Genomic DNA, 21279 nt, shown 5'->3' with positions numbered 1-21279 from the left:
GTATACAGATCTCTCTTTCGCTCTCGAGTGGATTATGGATGCATCAAAGACTTATTTAAGGACTCTTTACATTATTCAGACTACCGCATTACAAATTTGTCTCGGAGCTTTCAGATCCAGTCCCGCTGTAAGTATTCGCTGTGAAACAGGCGAACTTCCCCTTTCGCTTCGCAGACAATAACTTCTTTTGGAATACTTTGCTAGAGTGTCTTCGAATTAAAACAACCTTATATATAAGATTTACAAACCCTATAATTGCAAGCCTAACAATAAATACCAGACATTATCTCAAATTTTACTTTCCCTTTCACGACATGTTGATTTTTTAATAACAGATAATCATATACTGTCATCAACTCCTCCTTGGATTAATAATGTACCAAAAATTAACCTTTCGCTTAATAATTATTACAAAAATGAAACCAAAAGTCAAATTCTGAGGCAATCTTACCTAGAGCTGGTCCACACAAACTCATATGATGAGATTCTCTACACAGGTGCACCCAAAACTGAGACAGGTATCGGATATTCTGTAACAACTTCAAATAGTATCATTCAGAAGTTCTACCTTCCACAATCCATCTCTATCCATACAGGAGAGCTGTACGCAATCTTACAAGCATTAAAAGGCTTATGTAACCAAACTAAAGTCAAGAACACTGCAATGCGTACAGAATCTATGTCCTCCATCGACTCGATTAAAAATATATATTCCGAACATCTATTAGTTCATACCATACATAAAGCAACAAACTGTCTCACTTCTTCTGGAACAAACATAACATTAATCTGGATTCCTTTACACTTTGGTATTTTAGGTAATGAGACAGCTGATACTGCTGCAATAGGAGCAATTACAACCAAATAAGACATCAAATCTGTTCAACTAGCATCAGATATAAACCACTTTTCAGGTCCCAAATAAAAAAGTCCTGGCAAAACCAATGGAAGAATTCAACCTCGAAATTACACAAAATATAACCTACCATCGAAATCTTTCAGCTACTTAACTTCAGTAGAAGAGACAAATTAATCTTTCGCGGGCTAAGAATTGGTCACACACGGCTAACACATGGACACCTGATCGCTTCGGAGAAATCACCTGTTTGTAAAATGTTTCCTTCACCCAAGAATACGTTTCGAAATATAGCACTCGTTTTGAAATTCTGATCGATGTCTACAAGTCTCGGCTTCTTATACACATTTTTCCTACCCTACCCTACTGTATATGCCTCTTCCTCATTTTGCATACAGTAATATGATATATTCCCCCACCCTATTTTTAGATCACCCTATTACTAAATGTTGTCTAGACCGGCCTCGGTTGATTGACCTCTTCCTCATTTTGCATGCAGTAATATCATATATTCCCCCACCCTATTTTAGATCCCCCTTGGTAATTTATAATTATAATTAATCATTGTTATAATTAATCATTGTTGACAAGATCTTGTCTAGACAGCCAAATGTCTATATCATTGACCTCCTCCTCATTTTGGGCATACCAATACACACTACTGTAGGGAATCATCAAAAGTTCAACATATTCTTATACAGTGTGTCAAATACGAGCAAGAACAAGAAACATACTCTAATACAAGGTCTTACAAATGAAATCCTCAGCCAATTAGAACTTGTTCAGAATGTACTAGATTTCCTTAGAGAAACAAACTTGTATTACAAAATTTATTGTTTTCTTTTTTATTACTTTCTCTGTTGCATATTCTCTTTATTGTAAATACCTAACGTAATGTAAAATGTATAGTAACAAAATTGACCCAGTGTCAATATCCTTGTAGTTGAGACACAATAAACTAAATAAAAGAAATCATAATGTTTTAATTTCATTTTGAGTAAATTGAGAAGGGACATGGTAAAATAATTTACTTAAAATTCAATAAATGTCAGAAAGACACTCATCTGTGTTTATTATATTTCAAGTTTGTTAATATTTAGTTTTTCTATCGTGTAATGCCCGCGTTATCCACAAACTTGAAATTTAATAAACACAGACGTGTTCACGAGAATGTTTACGAGATTGATTAAATTTTAACTAAATTATTTTACCATGTCCTTTCTCAACTTAACCCGTCATTGTTCACGTATCAGAAAATGACGCGATTGTTCGCCTATGAGCGCTGCGCCACAGTATATTGCTTAAAAAGAATTCTTTTTAAGCAATATACTGTGGCTGCGCTCAGTCGCCATTTTCTTCTCATTTAATTATATTTTATTAAGATATTCAATAATTAACGAAACTTAGTCGGTTGCTGGTTCTTTAAAAATTTTATTAGTGATAAATAACATGAATGTATGTACTTTTTATTAATGAAATAATACATATAGAAAAAATTGTATAACATAAAAGAAATGTAAACACTTTATTCACTCTCGTAGCATTTATTGCGACATATTTGACATATTGTAATTATATGTTCACCACAAATAGGTTTTGAACAATCTGCACACCTTGAAGCGGTTTTTCTATTTTTACTTCGAGGATAGTAAAAACATTTGACTCTATGTTTAGTTTCTGCACTTGCTACTGAAGTTTCTTCATCAGGAAGACCTGCTTGGTGCATTATTTGAAGTCGTAATAATATTGGCAATGTTGTTATTGACGCACGACTTATCAGATGGGGTCTGATGAGATCTGTACTAATTTCTCTTAGATATTTACGGCGTTCTAATTTAGTATTAGTATTGCTATAATAAATTACCTGACTATTTATTCCTGCAAAATTCATCAGTGAAAAAAAGACTGTAAGTGGCCATCGGCAACTTATTCGAGAAACGGAGTAATTACGTTTCATCTGGTCCACAACATCCACTACTCCCTTTGTCGTATTGTAGAAGGTTATAACCTGCAGCTTAAAGTTTTCACCCGTTTCTTCATCAATTGTGTCATCATCATGAAACGTAGATAACATCAGAATATTTTTGTTTTTCTTGGGAACGTATGATAGTAAAATACAGTCTTTACCATTAACAAAAATGCTGCTGTTCAGTGGTCTTCCTTTTGTAGCTACAAAAAGAGGAGGAATTTGTCGTTTATTCTTTCTTAGGGTTCCTACTAGAGTTGTCCTGTAATTATGTAGCAAGTTAGTAGCCAGTGGAATGGACATAAACCAATTGTCGCAAGTTATGTTGCGTCCAGTATGGGCAATTGGTTCTATCATATGTTTAACCACATTACTAGGATTATTATCTATCTCAAAGGGGTCTTCTGGCTGCTTTCCTGCATGTATTTCCAACTTTGCTGTATAAAAAGTTCGCGAATCAACAAGTGCGAACATTTTTATCCCATATTTTGCCGGCTTACTGGGTATATATTGACGAAAGCTACATTTTCCCCGAAAACCTTCAAGCATCTCGTCAATGCAGCAATACATTATAACTCCAAGCCATGCACTTTTCTAAAAACTCGTCGAGCTTTCATCGCTCGTAAAAACTTTTCTAATAGGTGCAAGTTTGTCATGCTTTCGTCGTTCTGCTCTGGACTGGATATCGTCAAAGCGTAGTGCACGAAGGAGGATATAGAATCGCTTCTTTGACATAACTGTCCGAAAACATTCAGGAGCTGTATCATCTGTAGTCCAAAGATCGTCCAGATTTACATGAGGAGCCTTGAAAGTACCAGCTAAGTACAACAAGCCAAATAGTGCTCTAATTTCATCACTATTGGTACATACTGCATCCCTTTCACGAGAAAACTGGTTGCGCATTTTTACTAAATACTTATTGGTATGTTACACAATTTCGCTTATCATTTCGTCAGAGAAAAACAATTTCCAGCATTCAATAGGTGTTAACATATTTTTCGCTATTTGTTTTACACCTGGTAAACTTCCTTTTTTTATAATATCTTTTCCAAGATAAATTGGATCACCTTCACGACAAACAGAAGCCACTGTCATCAGAATCTGCTGACAATTCGGAGTGTGTACTATCACCTAAATTTTCATACTGGGGTCAATATCACTGTCTTCTTTATGTTGTAAACCAGGTTTATTTTCATTCTCCTCTGCTTCAATTTTATCTAACCACGCCAAAAGTTGTCTCTCTCGGACTGAATCCATAATAAAAATCTCAAGTATAGTCCAACTTCAATAGGATTGTCAGGGTATCGCTTTAAAATTATAGGGAAGGGCACGAAATGAGAGACGAGTGTAGTTCAATGGTGGCGTGTCCATTTTTAAAATAAGGAAATCATTGTGAGGACTAATTCGAAAAAAACCTTGTACACTAGACTTCTTTAAACGTACTGATATTGGAATAATGATCTTATGTACCTATTGATATTTTTAAAATAAAATTTATATTCAAATTAAACACCAAATGCTTTAGAGAAAATAATAATAATAATAGTCCCAGCAGCCTAATGTATACCTTCATTTTGAGAAACAAATTTGCCATAATAATAATAAAGTTATTAGGTAAGTACTTCCAATAATATAACCTCGTAGGAGAAGGAAATAACAAAACAACAACAGCAACAAAAAACAAATTCACTAGAACTAAGTATATTAGTTATTATTAAAAATAAATCTTTTTATGCTGATTCACTTTACCAGATGTTAATTCACCATCACTACTGTCTTCTACGTCCCACATTTTATCTTCTTCTTTCTGTGCATGTTTAATGCATGACTGCCAGTTATATTTTGTATGGTTTGTTCTAATAATAATTTGACATCTTTTAATTTGAAGGGTATGTTCTTTTGCGCTTCCTCATTTTTTATAGGTGCCATATCATCAGTTTGATAGGATTCAATTCACAATGATACGGTGGAATTCTTAACACGGTAATGCCATGCTCACGTGCCATTTCGTCTACTGCAAATCTGATGTAGGAAGTCTTATGTTTCCGCACTACATCAAGTAATTGAACTTTTTTTCATGTATTCATCAAAATCTATATTTTTGCTTTTTTGTCAATCTACTATATCTGCCTTTCGAGAAACCTGAATCACTTTCTATGTGCATAATATTGAGGCGTCTTTCTTTGCCCGAAGGTGCTTTTAAGCCGGTTGAAAGTCCCTCATGAAAAGCCTGTCATGAACTTTTAATATTTAAGTCTTGCCATACTTAGGATTTCGTATAACCCTTATTTAACCACGTCTCGTCCAGATAATAAGTTTTACGTCCCAAGACATCTAATCACGAATTTTTTGTAAATATTGTCTCCGCCATATCACTAGTTCGTCTCTCTCGATTAACAAACTTTTCCGACTTCTCTTTACATATCGAAAATCCATTTCACATAATGTTCTTTGTAATATCCGCATGGATATTTTATTTAAAGTATCATCTGCGTCTGCATTAATTTCTCGTTGAATAGCATTTAACGTGGGCATTTCGTTCCTAAGATAAAATCCACGAACTTTTCTTCGGATTATACTTTTCGTAATATCATCCTATACAATTTTTGTACGTCCTTTATGAATAGGTTTTTGAAGTGGTTAATTACCTTGAATTATTCGAAAAACCTTACGAGCCGATACTTTCGTTAAATCACCACACAATGCCGCGACGTCCTCTATAAACATATCTTGATTTCTTCTACGTAATCCCTCATAAACCGATTTGATCATTTGTTTTTCTTTCACAAATAACTACCTCCTTCTATTCGATTTATCAACAGATGTACTGCATGTTAGTTTTGATGCCATATTACCCGACTGTGCGCTCATGTAATAATTCTGACTACCTGATTTTAATATTTATTTTCATTATTTACGTCGAGTTTTAACAATGTTGCCTTATTGCAATAAGAATATTATTTTCGAAAAAGATAACAATGTCCACCTGTCCCTTTCTTGACATTCAGTTACACCTTAACGACACTGATAAGCTGCACGCGGTACTAAATAATAAATTTCGCAACAAAGCTTGTATACTTTATCCAGTTCGGACTTATATCAGATGTAACCGGCAAAAATGATAATTGAGAAGTATATTTGTGTGCTAATAAATAAATAAATATATAGCCGCTTACTATCAAGTGTTTACGAACTACAAAATGTCTGCCCTGACAATCCTATTGAATTTGGAGTATAGTACAATTATATCTCCGCGGTGACGTTAAAACAGCACGACTCAAACACAACAAATTCTTTCCACGGTTCGGTTGTTCGCGTACTAAGCGCGCCGCTCAGCTTATGACCAGACAAGAAATAAATATTATAGTAAATTAAATTCAAACACTATGATTGTATAATAAACTAAGCACTTAAATTTTAATATTTTGTGGCAATATTGAAAATTTTATGGATTTATCTCATATTGTAAGTTTTTATTATCATTTTGTATGTATTTTATCATAATTTCATTGTATTTACTGCAAAAATAATTTTAAACTTATTGTAGCATATCCTGAAAAAACAAATAAATTTTGCGAAAGCTAGATATAAACAAAGAGTTTCTTATATCCTGTCCTTTAAGCTAATAACTGTAAGCTCAAAATAAAATTTTTGTTTATACAGGGTGAGTCATAACTATTGGGACATAGACTAAGGACAGGTTATTTGGACCAAAATATGGCTATTGGGCCAAATATGCCTTAATAAAATGTTGCCGAGAAAAAAGATACAGGGTGTTAAAGTTAATTTTTGTTTTTCGTTTTTTGCTAATAGTTTCCCTGTATATTTATAAATTGCTATCAAAATTGGCACAGAGGCATAATCTTAGAAAAAAAATAGTATTTTATTTACAATTTTACGTTTTGTCATAGAGGGCGCCACGTGGATCATTCCTAATGATCAAATTGAGTCTGAACTTTTTCTGATGAAACTTTTTAGTAATTTTTATTAGAAAATATGACGTAAACATCATTTTTACGTAAAATTGGTACTCTTGTTTAAACATGATAATTTCAACCGTTTTCGATAAAAACGCAGTCGAACTGCTTAGCGTCTTAAAAAAGGATTTCAAATATTATTTCATTTATGAAAAGTATGCTTTGAACTGTCAGATAATTGTTGTTGGTAAATGTCATTTGTTCAGAGTAAATTATTTTTGATGTGACAGTGTAGTGTAATGTTGCATTTTTTAAAAGTAATGATTACTTTTTTTGATTGAAATGCCTCGTCACAATCATTTTACTAATGAAGAAATGCGAGATATGATTTGTGTATACGCACAAGAAAATTTTTGCGGTCGCTCGGCAGCCAGAAGGTATGGAATGTTATACGCAAACAGAAGGCAACCAAATCACAAAACTTTTGCAAGATTATATCGTAGTTTAGGTGAAACTGGGTCATTTCACACTAAAAATCGGGGTGGTCGACCGAAACAAATCACACCTAATCAAGAAGATGAACTTTTGGTTCGAGTAGATGAAAATCCTGAAATAAGTATACATCTATCAGCAGCAACAGGAAGTCAGTCGTCTATTGTTAGAATTCTAAAAAAAGAGAACCTCCATCCTTATCACTTCACTCCTGTTCAAAATTTACTTCCAACAGATCTTCCACGACGGTTACAGTTTTGTCAACGTATTCTGAATAAACATCGCAATGACAGACACTTTATTAAGAATATTATGTTCACCGACGAAGCAACTTTTACCAGACGAGGGGTTTTTAATTGGCGAAATAGTCATTATTGGGAAGAAGAAAACCCGCATGCTATTAAAGCTAGACATTTTCAGCATGAGTTTAAATTGAATATTTGGTGTGGCATTATAGGCGACCAACTACTAGGGGCTTATGTTCTTCCTCCGAATTTAAATGGAAATTCTTATTTATTCTTTTTGGAAAATACTCTTAGTGATATTTTAGATGATCTGTCACTGGATGTAAGAAGAAAAATGTGGTTTATGCAGGATGGACCGCCACCTCATTTTTCATTAGCTGTTAGAAATCATCTTAATGACGTATTTCCTCAACGATGGATTGGCAGAGGCAGTGATTTTCAATGGCCACCAAGAAGTACTGAGTACAACCCGCTAGATTTTTATTTTTGGGGACATATGAAGTCCTTAGTTTATGCCAATGAAATTAGTACACGAGACGAACTTTGGAGATACATTCAAAATGCAGCTAATCTTATAAGAGAACAGAATAATATTTTTTTAACGTCCGAAAATCCTTTATAAATAGAATTCGAAAAGGCATAGAAATCGGAGGAGACCATGTAGAACATTTAGTTTGAGTTTTTGTGAGTTCTTTTAAGTTAAAGTGTGTTTAGTTTTGATTTATCGTCAAAACGGAAACCTTACGTTAATTGCAACTTTGTTTATTAGGTTGGTATTTGATAGTGGAATTGTAAATAAAATACTATTTCTTGTCTAAGATTATGCCTCTGTGCCAATTTTGATAGCAATTTATAAATATACAGGGAAACTATTAGCAAAAAACGAAAAACAAAAATTAACTTTAACACCCTGTATCTTTTTTCTCAGCAACATTTTATTAAGGCATATTTGGCCCAATAGCCATATTTTGGTCCAAATAACCTGTCCTTAGTCCATGTCCCAATAGTTATGACTCATCCTGTATATACTAGTTTTTCACTGCAATTAGCAATTGCCATCTAATTCTCCATTGTTTTATTTTGCTCACGATATCTTCTTTCAGTTATCTGTTTTGATTGGTTTCAGTATGGTTCCTCTTCAGATATGCATATTAAAACTATGGTAAGCAATGTACCAATTAGCGGTGTAAATGTATTGCATGAGTTGTTCATTTTGGTGTAAAATTTATTTAAAATATTAATAGGTTTAATTGAAAAAATACAAAAAACGAACCTGTTTTATTGCCGGGGGAGTACATTCATCGGTTTCATTTGTAGATGGGTTATTCGTTGTTGGTTCTTCGGTTGTGCTACAACAAAGAACGTATTTTAAGTTAAAACTATTTTTCGGCAATGTTATGTACTATTTACACATAGATGAAACATTTTCACTTTTTTGTTTCCTAAGGCTCCACCAAAATTTTAAGGCGAATCCACCAATTTTTAAATACCTGCGTTTGGATAAATCTTAAAGAATGAGTTGCAGAAATCTTAGAAGTCAATTATATAATCGAATGGTATAAAAATTAGACATCAGACGATTTAGACCAATAACATTAAGACATGAATCGGCTAAATTTGCGTGAATCCAACTCCATACTTTACGGTAAATTTTGTGTGCCTATTTGTATTTAATAAAGATAATTTTCCTTAAATTGCTGTAGAATACATAAACTATTCGTTGTATAAATGCACAAGCAGATAATAGAACCGTACAAAAAGCTGGACTTTATAGAAAGTCCTTTTTGTATTTAAAATATCTCTTTTAGCATAATATTTATTTTTTTAGTCCGCTTACAGACAAGTTAATGATGTATTTCCAATTTGCTTTTAATTACCGGTGCCTGTGTGACAGTTAATTAACGTGATGTACATTTTGGAAACAGTTTCAGTAATTAGAGTATTCAATAAAACCCTATGATATGAAATACTGCGTGTTGATCTTTTCAAAAATTTGTTTGACATACAGTTGAATATCGAATGTTTCGGTGTATAGTTTAAAATTACCTATACATTTGGTTTCGCACCTATTGGAAACTATTTGGAGTGCTATTACCTGTTTGCGGATCAAAGTGTATCAAATTTTGCAAGATACAATTGTGTTTAATTTAAAATTATGTGGTTCTATCCGTATCTTCATCTACGTCTTATAACAATAGTATACAGGGTCTTTTATTCCTAAAATAATGGATGTGTGATCTGCATCCTACACAGAAAAACCTGACCAGTGATGATGCCAATATTACTGTTAGTACGTGCCTGCTCAGGTCAACAATACGGAGAGTGTGTAACCCTTTCGCATTTGCGGACGACTTCGCTATGTTGATATTGGCGCGGGACTAGGAGGACCTTATCTTTGGTACACAGCGTACTTGCGATCAAGTCGAAGAATGGATGAAAATGCATGAGCTAGAACTAGCTGCGGGTGAGACCGAGGCTATAGTTCTTAAGGGACCAAGGAAAAGGGACGGAATAACATTCGAATGTGCAGAAAAGAGAGTGGTTCCAAAGAAATGCGTAAGGTATTTAGGGGTGACTCTGAATCAAAACGAAAAGTGGGGAGAGCACGTAAAGGCGGTGACTTATAGAGCTGTGGTGAGATCTGCCGCGTTGGGGGATCATGCCCAACATCGTAGGGGCCAAAAGTGAGAGGAGGAGGGCCCTTTATTCTGTTGCGCAATCGATGGTCCCCTACACTACTCCTGTCTGGAGTACTGCAGTTTTAATAAAGGCGTACAGAAATCAGCTTACCCGAGCACCTAATAAGAGTCTATTGAGGATGGCATATGTATACAGAACAGTCTCTGTCGAGGCGTTGGGAGTTTTCACCGGTTGTATCCCAATGCACGTGCTAGTAAAGGAAAGATGAAGAATATACGAAAGAAGAAATGAAGACATAGCAACAAAACGTTTAAAAAAAGAAAAACAGGAGAGGTCCATAATGGGGTGGCAAGAGGAATGGGACGAGATGAGAAGGGTGGCGCAGTGGACGAAGTCGTTGATTCCTAATCTAAAAAGATGGATGGACTACGGGCACCGACGTTTGGATTACTTCCTGATGCAGATGCTCACAGGACATGGTTGCTTCAGGGCATATCTTTACAGATTTGGAAAGGCAGAAAATGACAAATGCTTGTACTGTGAAATATCAGACACTGTCTCACATAATCTAATGGTATGCAATAGATGGATAGGTGAGAGGAGCTTACTTGAAAGAGAGCTAGGAAGTAGGGTGCAATCAGTCACGGAGTTGGTGAAGGAGATGCTTAGATCGTCAGATGGATGGAGAGCAGTTCAGAGATATGTGAGGAAAACGTTGGAGAGAAGAATAAAAAGAAAGGCGACCTGAAGGGAGGCGGGATGCCCAGGAGCAAGCAAGAAGATAAGGCAGAATGAGAAAGAGCGAGATTGAACATGAACAGGGAGGAACAGAGAGAGAGAAAAATTCAGTCGTAGTGAGAAAGTGCTAGAATGCGTGAGAATTGAGTGTGAATGAGCGATCTGGTAAATGCCGTACCGGTGTTGCGTCCCAATTAGGGTGATCCGGCCGGTAATTCACCGTTGAGGAGGGTGTTTTTTTAGCAGGTCTCTAGCATTGACGGTGATGGTGTCAGAACAACACCTGCGCGCGGTCTAGGATATTATCGTGGCCACGCTGGAGGAATCCTGCATAACAATGCATTAAGAAAGTCGGTTCTGCCCACTGTCAAGAACTGAAGTATGTTTCGAACATTTGGACCGACCCCCTCATAAAAGACGAAAAAAGGTGCCTATTCAGTCGCCTAGATGCCTATAGACTAGAAAAAAGCTAACTAATAGTATAAAATTTCGTTAAGTCAACGTGATCCGCTATATCTCCCATTTCTTATGAACTGCTTAGGATCATTATGTAAGGGACAGAATAAATATATAAAGAAGTCGTATTTTATAGCTAAGGAATCTTGGAGACTAGTTTAACTGAAGTTCATTCATCTTTTTAGATCATCATCATTATCACCATCATCCGAGTCATCCCTAGCCATCGCCTTCCTCCGCCAAGCACGTATTCCCATATTTTTTATGTCTTCATCGATGTTAGATCAGCAGCAGCAAATTACCATATCTATATGATATTCAAGCAGTTCACCGTGCCTTTTATTACAATACTACTGTATTCTAGTTAACTACTGAGATTTTATGTTAAAAACTTACCCATTCAATAAAATGTCATTTACCACATGGTCACCTACGGAAGCAACAACTTTCGTACTATTCGTGATATTCTTATTTCCAATAATACTGTGTCCATGTGCATGTAACATATTCATTATAATATGTTCGTGGACAGCGGTACTCGGCGTGGCTTTGCCCTTACTACCAACCGAACTATGACCAGTATGCGAATGCAACATGCTGAACAAATGCTCGTGCGCTGCATTACTCTCCGTACTAGTACTCGTCGTCGTTGCTTCGGTGGCCTTTCCCACTGAGCTGTGTCCTGTGTGGGAATGCATCAGGCCCAGGAGATGGTCGTGGGCTGCTGTGTCGGATTTTTCGGTTGAACTCGTTGCATTTTCTTTGTTTCCTATTGATAGTACTTGTATTATTGAGTATATGAGGAAGAATACTGATATTTGGAGGTATTTGTGGCGACGTGTACGCTTCATCGTTCTGAAAAAAAAAAAATAAAAATGTTATTAATTCTTTAAACGTAAAAAATAAAAATTGTTTACATATATATATATATATATATATATATATATATATATATATATATATATATATATTGTTATGATTGTTTATTTCTTAGTTTCTTGACCCAATAAAAAATATAACTTATTTGTTATCAAAAGTAAAATAAACTCCTTATATTACCCGTGTTCGATGGATTCAAAGATTTTCTAGTTGTCTTTTATCGGGATAGAGAAGAAGGATAAGAATAAAAAAATATTATATTACAAAAATTTACGTTTCTTTATTTTATATGAACGAATAGAACAATTATCAAATTCTGTCGTTATCTTATCAATCAGCATACAAGAAAATAAATCAAATTTTTATAATAATAAGATTTTAAATCTACATACATTTATATTAAGTGAAAACCAATTTTACTTAAATTTTTCTTTACTTGAAACTAGAAACAACAAAACTTTAAACTTTTGATTAGCCTAACAAAACCTCAGTTCTTAAATTTGAATGCTAATGACCATGATGTCAAACCGATCCTTCACAGATATAAAATTCAATTGTACAAAACACTTACAGCTTATTTTCTTATTGAGTTGTATGTTGGAACATATCCAGAAAAGTCCAGTCTCCTCAACGATGTGATCTCTCCTCTTTGGCACCTCGGCTCCTTCCTAACGTCTCTGCAAACCTCCTGCAGACTACACAAAAACACCTGATTCACTTCTCCAAACTCAGCTACTTATTTATGACACAAGGACCTCCTTTTGTCAACTTGATGCCGTAAAACTGCTTTTACATATACTTCACAAAATGCCCACGGTAGATACAAGGACCTCTTTTAATCTACTTGTTATCTCCTTCTGCAAAACTATTCACTTCTTTTCACAATGCCGGTATCCAAACTCACGAACCACACTCTATCTTGAGACAAACGACTGTTTCCTTCGATAACCAAATTATAACTGCCTCTCCGGTTCTCATGATCGGCTCACAAATTTCCATTTAAAAACGACCGTTCAATCAAAAGCTCAAATTGTGTCTACCATGATTTTGGAAAAGCCTAATTTCGGTTTCAGAGAAAAACTAAATAGCTTACTTTAAAATTGGTTTTGTCAATACACAATTTATACATATTTCAAAAGATTAGAATATGGTCATTTAATACTCGATTATACAAACAATGAAAAGATTAACTTTCAGGTAAAATGTCTTCTAATTCTAAACAAAGGTTTTTTTGATAATTTTGTTTGAAACCGAAAAAGGTCGTTTGCCAAACAAGTTTCTATTCTTATCTACACTAAATCTTATCTTAAATTACTATATACATTTTGTTTATAATGATATCTTAAAATTTTATTCCGATGGAACTTTTTATTTATTTTTTTCTTTGGTTGGGAAAGAAGAAGTATGACAATATATATATATATATATATATATATATATATATATATATATATATATATATATATATACAGTGTACTTGCGTTAATTCAAACCTGCGATAATTCGAACCTCTCTATAATTCAATCACGAGTTCTCTACAAAATCTCTTTATATTTCGATATTTGATTTTAATCAAAAATAAAAACACTAGAACTTGTATTAAAGCAGTCCAGAATGACAAAGTAAATAACAAAAAAGTTCTCCACTTTACAGAAATTTTATTGTAAACCAACTCATTTTATATTCACCGATAATTATTTTATTTATTTATTTTTATTTTATTTATTAAAACTTACAAACACCACCTAGGTAGTAATTACATGTAAGAGTGCTCATTACTTGGTATAAAAATATACACACAAAAACTACAATATACACACAAGTACAAAATAAAAACACAGAAAGTAAAACACATTAAAAAAAAGACACAAGTTCATAAAATTTTAAAATTCAATCATCCACTACTTATCTATTCATAACATTTTTTAATATCCCTTACACTACAGGTAAAGAGGTCTATATCACAGATCTTTATTAACTCATTACACTAATATTGCATATAGTTTATTATTGCACAAGATTTATATGGACTACAAGAAAATAGGTCATTACTGTTTACCCTTAGGTTGACCTTTGGCACATGAAACCTAATAAAGTTGATCAAACCACATGTCTTATATTTAACATTGTTAATGATATTATGAATAAACACAACACAATGCATGTTTCTTCTTTGCTGTAATGACTGCAAGCCAAATGTTTGAAGCAACTCTTTTGATGGCGTAAGGTGAGTATACACATTGTATTTCTTAAGGTATAAATACCTTAGAAATCTTGTTTGTACCTTTTCTATATGATTAATATGAACTTTGGCTTCAGGAGTCCATACCACTGATGCATATTCCAAGTTTGGTCTGACTAAAGCGTTCTATAGTTTAATGGTTGTGTTTATACTAAAGTGTTTTTAATTTATTATTACAAATCCCAATATTTTGTAGACCTTATTAACAATATTTATATAGTGTTCATTAAATTTCATGTAAGCCTGTAAGTATATTCCCAGATCTTTACATTTGGTTTTCCTAGATACTACACAATTGTCAATTCTATAATTATTTTGAATGTAGCCGATTTTGCGAGTAAAAGATATGACTCTACACTTCTTAATATTCAAGATCATATTGTTGTCCCTAAACCATTCCACAACTGAGGTCAGGTCCTCCTGTAGTAACTGACAATCATTTGAAGTATGTATAGTCTTAAAAAGCTTAAAACCATCAGCATAGATCAAACTAGAAGAAAATTTAAGAGATTGTGGTAGTGAGTTGACAAAAATTAAGAAAAACAAAGGCCCTAAGTTGCTCCCTTGGGGGATACCAGATATAGCCTGAAATTTATCTGATAAACACCTACCAATTTTGACTCGTTGAAACCTTGAATCCACATACGATTTTATAAATGTACAAGCATCATGCGAAAAACCAAACTCATTCAATCTCGATAAAAGAATGCCATGGTCAACCATATCAAAGGCCTTTGAGCAGTCAGTCATTATTAAATCCAATTGGAGTTTATTATTTATTGCCTTACTAGCAAAATTAGACAGAATGCACAGATTACTAGTTGTGGATAACCCAGGCAAGAAACCATGTTGTTCTGGAGCAAATTCATTTTCAAAATTTTTCAGTATATTCATATAGAGAATAGATTCAAATATTTTAGCCAGGCAATTAAGGATACTTATAGGACGATAGTCTTCTATATTATTTCTATTACCTGATTTAAAAACTGGAGTAATGGTAGCCTCTTTGAGTTTGTCTGGAAAGGTGTTAGTTTTAAGAGATAGATTAAATAGATGTGATAATGGCTTTTGAAATATATCAGAACATCCTTTAAAGATATAGGCAGGGATATTATCACTACCTGTGGCCTTTTTTGGCTTTAATTTTTTTATACTAACCTTCACATCTTCTTCACTAATAACTGAAAAGTTATCCCTGTGAACTACCCTGATGTGTGGATGATACCTGATAAATTGAGCTAAAATGATGAGAGAAAGCCATGGCAATATCCTGAGGGCCTGTATATGTATGATCATTTAAAGACATCTCGTGAGGAAAACCGCTGGTTTGTCTCCTACTTTTTATGAATGTCCAAAAACTATTTGGGTCATGCAAAATGTTATCTTCAATATTATTTTGATGCTGCATAAATTCATTTTTGATTTGCTTTTTAATAGTATTTCTAAGACTCTTGAATTTATTGTTATCAATAGCACTAGCTTTCCCTATTTTTATATGTTTGCTTAATTTGTTTTTTTGTCTGATTTTTTTAATAAGGTCTATACTAAAATAAGCTGGATATTTCTTTTTTTGTCTATTTATAATAATTTTTTTTTGGGATGGCTTGATCAATGCAGTCATACAATTTATCGTAAAATTGATTAATACAATCTGTAGCAGTTATACAATTATACATATCTGACCAGTCAGTGTCCCTTATTAATTGATACAGAAGATTAAAGTCCCCCCTGGCATAATCATACGTATAAGACTGTTGTATATTACTCTCAGTGTATGAATTATCTTTATATTCTAGTAACATTTCTAGTGCCGGGTGATAATAATCTTCAGGTACCAAAGGAGACCCAGACCTAGTTAGATTGGTTATGGATATGTTTGACAGTATAAGATCAAGCAGTTTATTTTTACAATTTGAAATTGTATTATATTGATTTAAATTGTTTAGATTTTGAAATTCTTTAAGCAAGCTGCTCTTTTCACAACTTAAGTTAATAAATCCAGGAATATTAAAATCTCCAAATATGATAATATTAACATTTTCTGACAATACTTTGTTATAAAGTTCTAAAAGTTCTTCATAAATATCTGACCTTATACCAGGAGGTATAAGGTATAAGGAGGTATAAGTCTGTATATACACAGGAGACATAAAATGAATATGTTTTAAACCTTACCTTAAGTAACAAGCATTCAACAATTATATTACAATTAACTTTAATACTTTCAACAATAAATTTCTTTTTTAATGCTACCATAACTCCACCACCCAATGTCTTGCCACTGGGCCTATCTTTGCGGAGGACTATGTAGCGATTATCAAAAAGTTCTTCATCGGAGATTCCATCTATAAGCCATGTTTCAGTTAATAGGTATAATTATAAACATTTCTGAATTCCTATATCAACATTAAGTGCAACAGGTGCCTAGACAATAACAACAAAGTCCATTTTGATGCAATAAAAACAAGAACTTGTTCATCTAAATATAATTACGAGTTAATAGTAAAATAAAGGTAGAAAGTATCGACATAGCTCGCAACCAACGAAAACAATATAATAAATATGTGTATAAGATAGGAGGCACGTAGGTATATACGGTTGCCTTCCATCTTATACACATATGTATTATATTGTTTTCTATTGATTTGTTACTAAGTAAAGTCGTTTTCATCATGTTCGCATGCTATATCTGAACGATCTCGGTACTTCGGGTCGGATCGAGTACCGACCCGACAAAGATAGTATTCTATATTTTTTTATTATATATAATAATATTTAATATAAAAATGTTCTCCCTCGATTGGATTTAAGTAATATATTTATATTCAGAAAACATTATACAGTATGGTGGAAATGAAAGGAATAAATTTGTTATTTCGTAAACCGGAGACTTTAAGGAAAAATCTTGAAACCCGTCGATTTTTATTTTTAAATAAGCTATTCGTAAGAATACATTTTTATTTTTGACGTCATCTATGTGAGCGTGATGACGTCATTGCTAAAATTTTTAAATAGAAAGGGCGGCATTGTAATACATCATTTGAAAGGTCTTTTAAATACCTATTCAGCCATATCAATATGTCTGAGTATTTGATGTTTGTAATTGTTTAAAAAAATTATTAAATATTTATTATTACAATAAATATTTATTAAGTATAGATATGATGTATTATTGACACCCAAAAATAAATTTTATAAAGGCCATCACTGGTAATGAAATGTCTTTTTTATCTACTTTTTACCTTTTTAAAAAAACTAGTTACCTTATCAATATGAACATTGATAGTTGGACATTCAAACTTAATTATCTTTCTGTCAAGTGATTAATAGTATTATTGTAGTAAACGTATTCAAAAAGTCTTTGTATCTTTGAACATGAAGCTAACTGAAACGCAAAGAATTGAAATTCTCATAATGATTGGTTATGGAGATAAAACACGTACGCAGAAAGAAGTATGTGCGATATTTAATAATAAATACCCCCGTCGAGAACCAATTTCACAATCCACTGTAAGCAAAATTGAGAAAAAATTTAGAGAAAAGGGTCATGTTAAAGACCTTCCTAAAGGTAGTAGAAAACCAATATCTGAAAACCAACAAGTAGACGTTCTGTTAGCTTTTCAAGATAATACCCATAATAGTTCACGGCAAGCAGCATTAGATAATGACATGGACAATTCAACAGTTCTTAAACAGCTAAAGAAGGAAAAGTAGCATCCCTACAAAGTAAGTTTAGTATAAGAACTTATGGAAGATGATTTTGATAGACGAATTGAATTTTGTGACATTATAATGGAACGAAATAACAGAGATCCGATGTTTTTAAAAAAGATTATTTTCTCTGATGAAGCTACATTTCTACTAAACGGTCATGTCAATCGTCAAACTTATCGGTACTGGGCTACGGAAAATCCACACTGGGTGCAAGAGTACCGTACTCAATACCCAGAGAAAATTAATGTTTGGGTGGGAATAATAGATAATAGGTGTATTGGACCATACTTTTTCGAAGAAAACTTAACAGGTCCTCGATATTTAGAATTTCTTCAAAATTTCTTGCTTCCAGAATTGAACCGGTTGTTTCCAAACAGAAATGATTTATGACTACAGCAAGATGGTGCGCCTCCACACTATGCTGTCTTGGTACGCAACTACTTAAACAACGTCTTTCCAAATCGGTGGATAGGTCGAAGAGGAACAATAGAATTTCCGCCTAGGTCACCCGATTTAACTCCTCCTGATTTCTTTTTATGGGGATATTTAAAAAGTAAGGTGTATCAAAATAGACCACAAAATATTAATGAACTGAAAGAAATAATACGTAATGAGGTTGTTCAAATAACTCCGGAAGTTTTAGAGAATGTTAGAGAAGAGTTCGCGGCACGCCTTTCTCATTGTATTTTAGCTGAAGGTAAACAATTTGAGCACTTAATTTAGGTTTCGTTGTATTTATTGTAAGTATTTATTGTATTAATAAAAATTTAATTATTTTTTTAAACAATTACAAACTTTAATTACTTAGACATATTGATATAGCTGAATAGGTATTTAAAAGACCTTTCAAATGATGTATTACAATACCCCCCTTTCTATTCAAAAATTTTAGCAATGACGTCATCACGCTCACATAGATGACGTCAAAAATAAAAATGTAATCTTACGAATAGCTTATTTAAAAATAAAAATCGACGGGTTTCAGGATTTTTCCTTAAAGTCTCCGGTTTACGAAATAACGAATTTATTCTTTCATTTCCACCATACTGTAGATACAGCTTCTAAACATTTTTTATGATGGAATATGTTCATATTAAGTATGCGCATATATTTTCAGGAGGTAACTTCTTTCATAAATCTTCAAAAGAAGGTGAAGTATGTATCAAATTCTCTCAAAAGTGTTAGACAACGTAAATCCATATGCCCCTTACAAAAGCCGAAAGCTTCCCAAAAAATCTTAGAGCTTTTATGAAGTAAATTTTACCTGTTAGTACATTTGCATTTATGTATATACTTATCAACCCTCCCCGTTACATTCTCAACATTCTTTTCACTTTATTCATGACATGCTCTAAAAAAATAGCGATCCCTCAGAAAGTAAAAAATATATTCTCACAGGCTATAGTCAAACATACATGTAAAGTAGTTGTTTATATTACAAACATGATGCCATTTATATATGTTCAAGAGAGCAATAAAACCAGCTTGTACATGTTTGCTGCTACCCACGAAGATTTTTCTTTTTGGCGCAATATTAGACTGCAGGCAAAGGATATTATCGTGCATATTAAACTAGGAGAATACATAGAGGTCTTTACAAAAATTGCCGGTTTTTATCTAAGCTTAGTTTTACGTCAATAATCAGATATTCTACTTTTTGTTTATATCGTACATTTAACCAATCATAGAGATATAGTCTTATTACGCAAATATCCGAAACAACTTAACCGATTCCAATGAAATTTTGTGAATGTGTATTATTTGGTTCAACTTCTACTTTTTATCTTGATGAATAAACTTCATTTTTTTTAATTGTAAGTATAAGATTTTTTTATAAAACTCTACATCTACAGTTGTAGATGTAATAGGTAATAGTAAATCCTTTCTGGACATCACACTGGTTTCAACGACATTTCTAAACATGTCGTAAGCTGGACTGTTTTGGAGGAAGAATCGCTTATCTTACACAAGTATGTGAGTTTTGAAATAGCTAGCAAAAGACAGAAACGTAAAAATGGGGATATCAATCTAAAGAGATGTTTAAATGAGGAGGTTTTTGTAGATGCTTTTGGCTTGATTGGTCCGGGATGTAAAAATGTGCGTGAGTTAATGAGGGTCTAAGTGGTGCACAGGAGTTGGCTTGTGTAAGATTAAATGGGAGGTATGAAAGAAAACAACCATACTGGTGGAACGAGCAGCTTGAAAATCTGAGGAAAAATTGCATGAGGGTAAGAAGGGAGTATAAGAGCTTAAGAAAAGTACAAGCAGGAGATTTGGAAGGGAGAATAAATGAATTAAATCGAATGCAGAATGAATACAGGAATGGGGTAAGAAGATCTAAGAAAGAAAGATGGAGTAACCTGCTTCAGGATCTCAAAAGGGATATCTGGGGACAGGCCTTCAAGATTGTCTGTACCGAATTGAAGGAGAAGATACCCTACCCTCTACCAGAGGAGGAGAAACTCCGTTTAATACGAGAACTCTTTCCTCAGGTGGAGGATAGGCGTGACAGATACAGTAGGTGAAAGTAAGTTATTGTTTTGGTAGATACGGAACCTTTTACTAAGTTGGAACTCGGCGAGGCTATTGAACGGATGAAGATCCGAAAGGCACGTGGCATAGATGGAGTCATGCCGGAGAGAGTAAGACTCGCCACATTAAGCTACCCACAGATTTTCCTGAGATTGCTAAACAAACTGCTTGAACAACAGCAGTTTCTAGCAATGTTGAAAGAAGCTAAGGTTGTCCTTATCCCGAAAGGTAGAGGTGAAGAGGAAGAGGTGCAATTTCGGCCAATTTGCCTTCTTAGTTCGATAGCTAAATTGTACGAACAGCTTGTAAAAGGTCACCTTGAGCGAGAGCTAGAAGAAAAGCATGCGCTGAGCGACCGCCAATATAATGTTAGGGCCAAAAGGTCTACCATAGATGCAATCACAGAAGTCACCTATTTAGTTACGCAGGATACAAAGAGATGAGTGGCTTGACGTCAAGAAGGCCTTTAATACGGCATCATGGGAAAAAATCATGTCCAAGCTGAGAGAATTGGGCGTTAGTGAGTACCTGGTCAATCTAATTGACAGATACTTTACTGACAGGTCCATAAGAGAAAAAGATACCAGCATTAGTTTGTCGCA

The 21279-nt window shown here is 33.7% G+C and overlaps 2 protein-coding genes across 3 annotated transcripts in view; one reads left to right on the top strand and one right to left on the bottom strand.

The window, feature by feature from the left end:
* LOC140440249 (nucleoporin p58/p45-like) overlaps positions 1–21279 on the top strand; it is a 237734-nt gene that overhangs the window by 81000 nt on the left and 135455 nt on the right. The window lies entirely within an intron of this gene.
* Positions 1–21279, bottom strand: part of LOC140440248 (probable sodium/potassium/calcium exchanger CG1090) — a 182509-nt gene that overhangs the window by 48506 nt on the left and 112724 nt on the right. For both annotated transcript variants that reach the window (XM_072530623.1, XM_072530624.1), the window contains 2 exons: positions 11707–12165; positions 8750–8825 (listed from right to left, as the gene is read on the bottom strand). In XM_072530623.1, the coding sequence (XP_072386724.1) occupies positions 8750–8825; positions 11707–12161 (531 nt within the window). In that variant the 5' untranslated portion in view covers positions 12162–12165. The remainder of the gene's footprint in view (positions 1–8749; positions 8826–11706; positions 12166–21279) is intronic.

Source organism: Diabrotica undecimpunctata, chromosome 4 (assembly GCF_040954645.1).
Source record: "Diabrotica undecimpunctata isolate CICGRU chromosome 4, icDiaUnde3, whole genome shotgun sequence".
Lineage (NCBI taxonomy): Eukaryota > Metazoa > Arthropoda > Insecta > Coleoptera > Chrysomelidae > Diabrotica > Diabrotica undecimpunctata.
Note: the sequence above shows the minus strand (reverse complement) of the source record. Positions and strands in the feature narration are given on the sequence as shown.